Source organism: Protopterus annectens, chromosome 7.part0 (genome assembly GCF_019279795.1).
Source record: "Protopterus annectens isolate FY-2018-M chromosome 7.part0, PAN1.0, whole genome shotgun sequence".
NCBI lineage: Eukaryota > Metazoa > Chordata > Ceratodontiformes > Protopteridae > Protopterus > Protopterus annectens.
The window spans coordinates 381,006,001-381,018,501 of record NC_056739.1 but is presented as its reverse complement, the minus strand read 5'-3'; the positions used below and the strand labels follow the sequence as shown (position 1 = coordinate 381,018,501).

At 40.7% G+C, this 12,501-nt stretch overlaps 1 protein-coding gene across 1 annotated transcript in view; it reads right to left on the bottom strand.

The window, feature by feature from the left end:
• LOC122805960 (suppressor of tumorigenicity 7 protein homolog) overlaps positions 1-12,501 on the bottom strand; it is an 861,860-nt gene that overhangs the window by 759,277 nt on the left and 90,082 nt on the right. The window contains exon 4 of the mRNA XM_044076200.1: positions 8,873-8,975. Coding sequence (XP_043932135.1) covers positions 8,873-8,975 — 103 coding nt within the window. The remainder of the gene's footprint in view (positions 1-8,872; positions 8,976-12,501) is intronic.

The window sequence follows — 12,501 nt, the reverse complement described above, 5'->3', positions numbered from 1 at the left end:
GCTGAAATTGCTGATGCATGAATCTTAATGGAGGAGTAAGACAGGCCATTGTGGAACAGTTCTGCTAAATATTCCAGGATGTGTGCTATGTTTGCCAATGAGACATTTTCTCCCTTTGCTGCACTCCAAATGAGGTATCTTTTCCACTTGGCTGAATAAGTCTTCCTTGTGGAAGGTCTGCGTGCCTCCAGGATAATGTCCTTAACCCTCTGGGATAAACCTGGGTTATTTTGTTTTATGCAATATTCCAAGCAGCTAGCTGCAGTGTTTTCAAGTTTGGATGTAGGATCTTGTTGTCCTGTGTTAGAAGTAAGGGACATAGAGGTAGAGGCCATGCGTGTGTCCGAGACATGCTTCTCAGTAGCGGGTACCAATGTTGCCTCGGCCAGTCTGGAGCTATCAGGATTACCCTTGGCTGATCCTCTCTGATCTTCAGTAGAACTTTGTACATCAAGGGAAGAGGTGGAAATGCATATGCTGTCAGGTTTTTCCAGCTGAAGGAAAGGGAGTCCACCCTCCAAGCAAGTGGGTGGTATGCTCTTGTGCAGAATTTCTTCAATTGGTGGTTGTGTGGGGAGGCGAACAGGTCTATGTCTGGTAGTCCCCATTTCTTTGTTATGGCTTTGAAGATATCTGGATGCAGCATCCATTCGTGAGCATCCGTGGTAGTTCTGCTTAAGGTGTCTGCTAGAGAATTTTCTTTTCCTGGTACAAATCTGGCCTGAAGTTGAATGTTGAGATTCACGGCCACATTCCACAGGTCCATTGCCATCCGGCATAGAGGATATGAATGTGTACCTCCCTGTTTGTTGATGTACCACATGACTGTGGTATTGTCGGTCCTTATCAGCAGATGACCCCGTTGAAGGAGTGGTCTGAATGCCTGGATCGCATTTTTCACTGCCAGCATCTCCTTTAGATTTATGTGTAGATTCAGCTGGTCTTGAGTCCATAGGCCTTGAATACACTTGTCCACCATGTGTGCCCCCCATCCTAGGTCTGAGGCGTCCGTGGTGATGGTCTGGCTTGGATGAGGTTTGTGGAAAGGCAAGCCTCTGTTCCACTGACAGGCCTGAGCCCACCGCAGGAATTCTTGCTTCAGGCATGGAATTATTGGAATCTGGGCTTCTAGACTGTGCTTGTGTTGAGACCATACATTCCTTACGTACCATTGTAGCTTTCTCATATGTAGCTTGGCATGTGGAACCAATATTATGCATGATGCCATGTAGCCCAGGGCTTGCAGGACTTTCCTTGCAGTAAGCCGAGTTTGTGTTGTTAATGTCATGAAGTAGGTTGGTAGTTGCTTTTGTTTTTCTTCTGTGAGAAAAGCCAACTGAGTTGATGTATCCAGTTCTGCACCCAAGAATGTTATCCTTTGGGATGGTACTAGTCTTGACTTTTGCATGTTGACTGTGTATCCCAAGGCTTGCAACAGTTGTATGACATTTTCCAAATCTTTTGTTAATTTTGCCTTGTTGTCCGCTTGTATTAGGCAGTCGTCCAGGTATGGGTAAATTTGAATTCCCTGAAGCCTGCAATGAGCAATTACTGATGCCAGGCATTTCGTGAATACTCTGGGCAGTAGATAAGCCAAAAGGCAATGCTGAGAATTGATAATGCTCTGATCCTGCAAGAAATCTGAGGTGTCTTCTGCAATCTGGTCATATAGGGACGTGCAGGTATGCCTCCTTGAGATCTAGAGTCACCAGCCAAGACTCCTTGCCCAGCATGGGAAGAAGCTGCTGGAGGGTCAGCATTTTGAATTTTGGAACAATGAGGTATGTGTTCAGTGCGGACAAGTCTAGAATAGGTCTCCATTGATTTTCTTTTCTTGGTACAAGGAAAAGCCTGGAGTAAAATCCTTGGCCTTGTTCCATAGGTGGTACCTCTTCTATAGCTCTCATCCTTAGTAAGTTGCTGACTTGTCTTAGAGCGTCTGTTTTTTGGCTTAGTGGTAGGTTTGGCATTCCTCTCTTTTTTGGTAGAGTGTGGAAGTGAAACCTGTAGCCCTTGTCTATTGTTTGTAAAGTCCATTTGTCTCCTGTAATGTAATGCCAGTTGTCAGAGAATAAGGCTAGCTTTCCGCCCAAGGGTGCTTCCAGTTGTTCCCTGGTAGGCGGAACTAGAGCCAAGTCATTGTGTCTGCCCTGTGGAAGTGGTTGTAGTTGAATCTGTGGCAGTATTTCTCTGGTTGGTAGGTTGCCACGGACGCCCCTGTAGGCACCCCTAGATTGACCTCTGCCTCTGGGCGCCTATTTCTGCCTCTCTGGGCTCTGGAGTTGTCTGGAAAGGACCAATTCTTCGAAGGCCAATTTCAGCTAAACCTCGGAGGTTGGACCTGTAAGAAATCCTTGACTGTTTGGACAGATTTTGCTTTTTCTTCCACCTTCTTTAGAACCTCCTGTGCAGGGGAGCCAAACAAACTTTGTTTCTCCATGGGAGCATCTAGAAGTTTTGACTTAACATGGTCTGGTAAGGATTGTTCTTTTAACCAGGCATGCCTTTGAATCACTGTTCCAGTCATAGCTGATCTAAAGGAAGCCTCCAGTGCATCATAGCCACATTTTAAGGAATGGTTACTGACCTGCTGAGAGTTATGTACCAAATCCTGAAGGGACTTGCGATCTAAAGGTTCAGGAGAAGACAGTTTTTTGTTTAACTGGTCTAACAAAAATTCCTGGTACTGAATCATGTGAAATTGTCAGTTCAAGGCCCTGGCCGAAAGAGTAGCAGAAGTATAAACCTTTTTACCCCATCTCTAATGCTCTAGATTCCCTTTCAGAGGGAAGAGGGTTTTTGGCAGAGGCAGCTGCCACACCTTTAGGGCCCTGTGAAATGGTTTCAGGGTCTGCAACAGGAGCCTTATACAAATGGTAATGTGTGTCCGGGACCCTGTAATATCTGTCTGGTTTGGCAGGGGCCGGAGGAAGAGAATCAGGGGCAGTACAGACATCATTATATGCATCATCAACAACTGTTAGTACTGGCAGAATGGCTAAAGGCCTGTGCTGTGGTAAGTGTAAAAAGGTCCTAAGCCTTTTCCTTGAATCTGAAAAATCCTGGCCCTGCCATTGGAAGTGTTCCCTCATAGCATGCAAAGTTTCCCCAAAGGAAAATTCTTCAGGAGGAAAAGCAGAAGGAATGGAGTCTTCTGCATCAGAATCCTCATAAGGAGAATATGGGCCTTCGTGAGGGTCTGAAATGTCCGAGTCATCCGAGGAGTAATCTGTAGAGACAGGTTCTGGGGGTTCAGTCCTAGGCCTCTTGTCTGGAGGGGGCTGAGAGGCCCTGTCTGGGTGAGGTTGGGATCCCCTGATCAAAGAAATGAAATCCTCAGCCAGGCTGAGCATTTGGGAACTAGAGGTAGGCCTATGTGAAGGTGTTTTAGCAGGTAAGGCCTTAGAAGATTTAGCTGCTTTAGCCCTGGCAAAAGCCTTGATAGACATAGAAGCAAGGGGTCTAGCAGCCCCACGTGCAGGGGTAGATATGTCTAAAGGAATAGTGTCTGACAAATCCTGGGTGCCTGCTTCTGTAGCAGTAAATTCAGTAGCAGATTCAGCCATGCTCTGTGAGGCCTCGGCTAACGGAGGCATGCTTTCGGCCGAAGGAAGAACCGGGGCATCGGTTTCAGCCGAAACTGAGACACTCGCGGTTGGCCTAACCGTGGTTTCAGCCGAAACCGCGGGCCGCGAGTGTCGGTCCTTTTCCTTGCGTTTTTTAGCTAATTGAGTAGTCGGAGTCTCCGACGGCATTTTGTATGCAAAAGCGGGTCCAAAAAACTCCTCTGCAAACTCCGACCGACGTCTAAGTGTCCGTCGGTTGAAGGAAGCACAGGCTAGACAAGCTGATACGTCGTGGTCTGGGCCTACGCAAGGAAGGCAGTAAGAGTGGAAATCCTTATGAGGTATTTGTTTCCCACAAGTTAAACAATTATTTACTTTGTCTGACATCGGCTGAGGCAAGAAAGAGTCCCCAACGGGGTACTTAGCTTTTTAGAAGTTTTCGGTAGTAGAAATCTCTGGATCTGACCGACCGGCACTTGCGAACAGCTTCTGCTTCGGGCACCGCGCGGCAAGAAAGACTGAGGAAAATGGCATCGACTGATGCCTTTATACCCAATAAACAGCAGCTATGACGTCGGGTGAAGTGCGACATCAGCCGAGGCCAGACCCAGACTTTGGAATCCGGCCGACCGAAGGGCTGCCTGAGGCAGGACAACCCATATGTTAGGACTGCAGATGCATCCTTGAAGGACATCATGGAAAGAATTGACCCAGAGAACCTCTTGCTATGAGGCGACAGTGCTGCCCAACACTCCAATGCTCTGTCCAAATAAAACTGTACTCGTCCTTTAATATGACAATTAACACAAAACCCCAAAGAAACTTTACTCCGTAATAAATTAACATTCAAGTGCAGGCAGTTTATTCAACACTCCCACAGACCACAGTTTTAAAATAGATGATAGTTTTGTAATAAATGTTCATGTGTACATATGCTGCAATCAGAAGACGTATCATTATCCTGACAATCTAAAGTTAAGATAAAGCAAAACTACACTATAAGGCACTTAGTGAACATTTTGAAAATCTAGCTGCACAAATGATGTCAAATACTGACCATGTCTGCAATTTGTGAAGCAGTTTAAACAAGCTGAAATTTATTATCCGGAGCACTTCTGGGCTACCATATTGTAGGCAATGGCTCTAAAGCAAGTTGAACTTAAATTTCTCACTTTCAGTCAGAATGACTATAAAAACTGCTGTACTACCCACAAGCTCCAAATGTGGTCTGAAGCACCACTGAAAAAATGCTGCAGAACAAGAAGTCTTCTGAAATACCTTGACTGTTTTCATTATAAAAATATGAGATCTTCCATTTGTTGCATATCATATAACCACAAGACATCTGCATTAACCTCCATTTCATTGAAAAACTAGGTTTAACATAGACAGAATTCTTTCAGCCAATAGAACTTGCTCTACAAAGAAATGACCAAAAGGTGTGGAAAAGCCCCTGTCCCCTAATAGACAACATAGAGAAAGCTTTGCTCCTTTTCACACTCCCTTTCTTCCAACATAATCAATATATGTTACTGCTCATTACAAACGTGAATGTATACGAGAGAAATAGAAATATCAAACACATTAAAATCATTATTCATCACTGCAGTGCATGAACAGCACAAAATAAAAGGAAGGAAACTACTGTTCAGACAGCTGCTCTCCACTGCAGCATTGGGAAAAGATGTAACAGGAGAAAAATGTACAGCAGCAGCATGCGGGCTTGGTGCATGCACACAGTGCTGACAAGCCACGTTTATAAAGCAGCCTCTACTGTGTATGCACGAGGGAATGCACCTAATTAAGTAGTGAGAACAGGGCCTCACACAATGCAGTATTGCACATTAGCCACTGAGAAAATGGATATTGTTTTACTAAGAAAAATCTCTAATGGCTGCCAGGATGACAGCTTTATCTTTCCACCATTAGGTTTAAGGACAGGATGCAAATGAACTAATTAGCACAATCTTATCAGGAGGTAGGCAAACAAAAATACATACACATATAAATATAGAACACCTATTCCCAATGTACTATTAATCATGGTATTCGATGTATGTAACACACATTCTGCACATGGAATAAGATCATGGCACAGACGTATATTCCTACAGTTGCATTCACAGCACCAATATGTACATCAGGCATCACTGTATGACCCTTCACAGTACTAAGCTTCTAAAACGTTCTGAAATTGTTATAAAACAGAACATTTTCTATTAACTATCACATTGTTAAACTGTGTGTGCAAAACAGAGTAATGCTGCAGTTCTGTAGCAGTCAGTTATGCATCAACTCTAATCTATAACAGATACTGTACACTGAAGACTGAATGTGCTGCAGAATTTTGCATTTCAGGTTTCTGACGGATGTGAGATTTAATTATTAATCACTCCAAAGCTGTCAAGTTGCATCCAACTTTCCCCAGTAGTACTGTGATGATGTGAGGTAGTGCCAGCTGTAACAGTAAAAGTAGGGCAACACATGTAAGACGTATGCCAGCACAGCTAGCTGGAGTTTTGTAAAAAATTATATGTCATTTGAATATCAAACCGATTTGTACAGATGCGCATGTTAAAAACTTATTTGTAAAGTTGCTTGTGTTAAAATGTATCAACAGTGGGTCCTGCTGGACAGAAAAGAAATACACATGTATGTCAGACTGTACTGTTGTAACTGATAAAATGTATATATTTTAACAGAGTACACTGGAAGGGAAGGGGTTACGCTCGGCCCAGATAACCCAAGAAAAACAGCCTGAAATGAACTGACTTGGTTTAAGCCATAAAGATTTTATCTCATAGGTCTGTACACTGCCAGAAAATAGCTGGTTAGCTTCTGCAGGAAAGGTGGAAGTGTTAGAATTGTTTTACAATTTCCAGATGTTGTAATAAACCTTAGCTAAAGTTCTATGCGTGTATTGTGAAACATCAGTGCCAGATCTTGGCTCAGTTTCTAATGAGAGGGTAGTGTGGGAACCAGTCAGATGACCAGATGTGATGTCATTCTGTAGCTAGCACTGAAATTGTACTTGAATACTAGTGAGAGATGTGAGGTGTGCACTCTGTTTTGGAACTGACAAGAGACACTCATCCACTTTCATGTTGCCTTGCTTAAGTAAGTAACTAGGGAACAGTAATTCTTCAGTCAGTTAGAAAAATATAGTGAGATTAGCTAAAATGTAGTTTTTTCTGTACCTGTCTGTGGTGTCTTTTTATATTTCCTGTGATTGAAACCCTGGTGTTTACTATAAATAGATATTATGTATTGTCATATTCCCTTTTTTATTATTATTAAAAATATCTAAACCATTCATTATGGCTGGCCTTTTAGAAAATATTTAACCTTTGAGTGTACTTGAATTTATTTAGTGACACCGTGGCTCCATGTTCCTGAAAGTCTTGCTGCTTAGTTAAATGCTAGCATCTATGTATTCATTTTAATAAGTGTAACTGGGTACCTTGGTAACAGCCTTAAAGTAGCTGGCTTCTGGTGTTCTGGCGGCAGCAGGTCTACCTGACAGTCTGGGTGGAGGTGGCAGAGTGGGAAAGCTGTGCCAACCTTTCCCAGGTGTGCGTGTGTGTGTGTGTTTTTTTGTGTGTATGAGAGAGAAAAATCAAATCTCAAAAGTGTGTGTGTGACAGGTAGTTTGAACAGGGACACTGAGAGCACTGATTTCACAGAGAGGGTGGTGGAGGACTTGGTTTGGAATACTTGGCTAAAGACTCAGCTCTTCAGTGGGAAGTCTTATTTGGAGGTCTATGTCAGACAAACGAAAATGCAATCTCTCGAATGCTCATATGAGCGAATAATCATAACATCGAAATTTGTATTACACCCCCCGCTAAATATATATTTCTACTCTGAGGCCGCACTATAGTGAGGAAACGACAAATATCCCACTCTCCACTGTACTGCGATCCCAAAATACCACTTCCGATGTTATGATTATTTGCTCATTTGAGCATTCGAGAGATTGCGTTTTCGTTTATCTAAAGTAGACCCTTATTTGGGGCCTGGAGAGAAATCCCAGGCTCAAGAATGAAATGTGCATTCTCTGTGTGCTCTTAAGGAAAACTGTACTTGGTATGGAGGGTTGCATCTGAAAATACTGTGTGTGTATTTTCTTTCACCGTTAATGCTCCGCACTGGTGTCAGTGGTGAGGAATGAGGTTCCTTGATCACTGGCCCAGAGGAGAGACTTCACAAGTATAATAAAGAATACCTCAAGATGATAAAATTCTGCATTAAACTGAAAACATCAGTACAATAAAATAAATGTAATATTGCAATGCACATAAACAGTTTAAGGGTTGAAACTGTACTTATCAGGAAAAGTATACAGTATATGGCATGAAGTACAGCTAGTCAGCCATACATTCAAATAATTAACATACAAAAAGGCATGATAAGGAGAGCTAACCCATAGAGTAGGGCATTTATTATGTTTCCAAATGCTGACAGCATTAAAATAACCCTAAATAATATAGTAAATACCCCAATTTCACTGTCAGAAGCCAGATTCAGTGCTCTGGCAAACAGGGAGGTATCAATGTCACAATCCTGCTGCTACTCCAAAAGGTACGCTCCTGTAAGTGTTTGCTTTTTGAAAGGACACTGTATAAAGTTCCCTGAGCTAGGGAAGCTGGCATAAAGGTTAACGTGTTCACCTTGCAGACACAAGGTACAGGGTTTGATTCTCACCTGTAAAGGGAAACTGGACAGGCTTAAAATGGCCTGCAAGAGCAACTAGCCTAGTAGTTACCTACAGAAGTCCAATGTTCCTCAAAGTATTGATTTGCAACACCATGCCTGGTCAACTGTGCTGGAAACAAGCTGCTGAATGATGTTATAAGATTCAGGAAGAGAACTGCTTCAAGAACTCCATACAAACCATAAGCAAGCACAACAGTACACTGTGAGCCACTGCTTGATTTCCTCATGCTATGTTCTGTGCCTAGAATTCAGACTGCCCTTTGGAATGAAAGCTTATGAATTTTACAGTCTTTTTTTCACCCAATGTAGTCATTCAGCACTTTACCAGCTTCTCTAAATGACTTGATGCTCTTAAAACTAGTTACAGACGTCAATGTATTGTTTGAGTGTTAGAAAAATCCTATATAGTGAAACATCTACAACAATGTTTCTTTGCTAGTTTATGCTACTGGGTCAATGGACTGTATATTCTACTACACTTAGTCAAAGATGTGTGAAAATGAAAAATGCAGCTCTATACAAGACATGTAACACCACAACCAACACCCAAATATGACTTTAATAAGCGAAATGTCAACCTGGGAGATTACCTTTGGTACATGTGGATTAAACTCTACTGCTCTGTGTATAGCTTCTACAGCATTCATTTCTGCTGTGGTAAGCCCTCGACGAGATGCCATTTCTGGAGAGAATCTAGAAAAGAAAAATTTTGTAGTGATGTAGTCAAAACTTACACCCAAAACTAGCTGAATCTGAGTGTTCAACATTTAAAAAAAAATGTAATTTCAAGTCTTCATTAAAATACATGGCATTGAATGGTGCCCATTAATATGGTATACTGAGTACCCTGTAAATTTCTTAAGGGCGGCATAATGCCCAATGAAATATAGCTACAAAGGTCCTTCTGTATGAATTATCGCAATATCAAAAATTTTAAGCACAGAGGGGAGGCATTAAAGTTCAAACTTGAATACTGCTTACCTGTCAACAGCAATAAACCATTCCATAAACACAAACATCTTACAGACTCAAGTCAATTAAATAGTCACTTCATCTCTTTCTTCCCTAACATAACATCACAGTTTCCAGACAAAGGGAAAATGGTTTCACGTGACTGCTGATGCAACCCTTTAAACTTTTCTACTTCCCCCTCCTCACCTCAAAATTCGTTCACCTTCCAGTAGTTTATTTCCTCAATTTGTCCAATGAAGAATTCCCCTTCCTCAACAGACCTCCCCCTTTATCAAGGCTGTACATGAAAATGTGTGTGCAGATTGCTCCAGCAACATGGAATGTACTTCCTCCAAAACAGACTTGGAGAGTACTACTTTCAGGGAACAACTTCTTGGAAATCCATAAAAGGAGTATAAATGTACCGACCTAAATAATGGCTAAATAGTGTACCTGCCTAGACAGCGTTTGATCATCAAATAGCACCACCAAAACTGCACTACCTTGCTGAATCTCTATAAATTGTGTATGTTGTTTTAATCTGCCAGTAACACCCTATAGAACCGTCTACCAGCACATTACTACAAACAGCTTGTAAGAAAAAGTTTGCTAAATTCAGTCTGAAATTAGGTGCACCAGAGACTAGTATTTACACTATCTGCTGACAACTGTACAATAAAATTGCCTTCATGGCGTGGGTTGTGGCTTGAAATGGGCTTCAGGATCAACCTACCAAGCTAAACAATTAAATACATACATATATAAAGATATCTTTACCAATGAAGGCAACACGAAAAGAACTACTGTTGTCAGGCCTCAGCACTTAATAAAAGCCTTCTCTATCCATGCAAGCTAGGGATTACTTCTCAAAAACATCGCTGAATTAGACGGAAACAAGAAAGGTGCAAAATCAGCCAGCACCTTTAAGTGTAACTGAGACAAGACTGTTTTAATGCTCTCACCAGTAGAGTGGGAAATACAAGGTGGATAGTGAGGGTCAGAACCATGTGCAGATGTCTCCTGGATTTACTAAGGATTTAGTGGTAAGCCTGAAGCACCAGTTGTCATTTTCTGTAATTGTCTTTGAATGCTTCCAGTTACATTTTAAACTTAGATGTCAAAGATGTATACGTACTCTTAAGTGCCTTCTAGACTATGTTGTTTACTGCAAAATGGAAAACAGGAAAAACTGTGCAATTAAAACAAGTTGCAACTATATCACATCTTTATATTTATCAAATAATGTACATGCTATGTGACATATTCATGATAAAGTACAGTGATGTAACAAAAGTAAACCAATATGATGTATGCTGCACAAATGCATAATATGAACCACTAACGAACACAGGTGATCAGTTTCCTGATCTGATCTTTTTCAGCTGTCTGACCTCCGTAAGGATGCATGGTTACAGCCTCACATCGTTGTCAGACAGCCTGCTACAAAGAGACTGCTTCATGAATAAATTCAAGTTTGATTTTTAGGGTGTCCTTGAAGTGGTATAAAGATTTCAGTAACAGATGCTTTTACGGAGCCTAAACCAAGCTATGTAAAAAGCTCACATACAAAAAAAATACAAATAAAAGCATTTTTTACCAAAATAGTAAAATGCACTTACAACTAAAAAAAATATAAAGTAAACAAAGAAGTATACCAACACATTACGGGATTAACAATTTACAATATAATAAAATATATTAAAACCGAAGCCTGCACCTAGTACAGAGCTTCCAACATACAAAGACCACTATACCCAATATATGTGCAGACCCAGGGAGATATGCAATGACCCTATTATTCACAAATCTACAGTTATGTGAGCGTGTTCACACAACACTTATGTATTATGATCATCAAAAGAATCCTCACTGTAAGATTTATAACATGTATGGAATACTATTAAGCAGAATTCACACAGCTCCAAAAATCAGGTGGATGGTGTGCAGTATGTCCTGCCATAAATCCTTAGTAAACTGTGCTCCACTTTTAAAGTAAACGCTTTGTAATTTCAAAAAATGAGTGAGGGGTAGTCAAAGTAGAAGCCTTAGAAAAAGCATGGACAGGTAGATCTTAAAACAAGGTTGCAGTAGAAGCTGTGGCCTTGCTGGGCTGAGCTGTAACCACAGTCAAAGTTTTTTGCACTGAAAGATAATGCAGTTGGCCAGCCAGTTGAAAAAAAAGAGATACATTTGGGTAAATGGACATCAGTGTTTAAAATTCAAAAATAAAAAAGTTAACACAGTCTTAGTTTTTGCACTTTCATTACAGTACACAAGCTTTCTGCGCTCAGCCTAAATGAGCAGAAAAAAAAAGACGACCAATTACTTTTTAACTTTATTCTTACAACATAGTTTTTTTTTACATCAGATTCTAGGAAAAACTTAGGTGAAGACATCTGAGCAGCCTTTTTAAATCATAAGCATTTACCCTTCCTTTCTACCCAATACCCTCTTAATATGTTTTTTGTTATTTTGAACAAAGTTTAAGTCCACTATTTTTCATTAAAATTTAATTATGTACATTCATTTAAAATGTAAGTAACTTTACCAATCTGCTCACAAGCAATTGGGAGCACCTACCACTTCCTTATTAGTTATCCAACAATGGGTCCAAATATTCTTCTGCACTGTAGTAAAAGGTGTTATTCATGAATGGCAAGATAACTGCTTTAATGTACCCTTTCTCAAAATAAAACAAAAATAATCTTACCTAAGACACCACTGGGGTAATTATTTGGCTAGTATAGTAATTGTACTAGCCAAATAATTACCTAGAACCTTCCCATCAACTGGAAATGTTAAGCCTCGCTGCCTACCCTTAATTAAGTGTGACTACCCTACTACTGCTCCTAATCCCAATGCAACACAATAGAGTGATAATATTCACCCTTTCTTTTGCAGTACCACTATGCAGACAAATTATACTACCATGTCAGAGGTTTTTTTTTTTTTAAATCAGTAAAGTGATTTCCATATGTAATGGTTCTATAAAAGGTGTCTGGTGTACACTTTCATTGAACTCTGATTCATGTTAGTAGTGCTTCTTTATTTACAAAAATATTCTCACTGCCAGTGTCAGACATTTTGCATTATATGCTTAGGTTTCCAGTGTGGGAATTATGTTGAATGTTCAGTATGCACAGTACATTAACAAATTTGAATACTTTGAGTTGTTAGAAATAAAAATCGTGTATATTTTACAAGAAATTCTTTTAACTGGCAAATATCACAGGTAACATGGCACAGACTGAAGGAACTATAGTTGCAT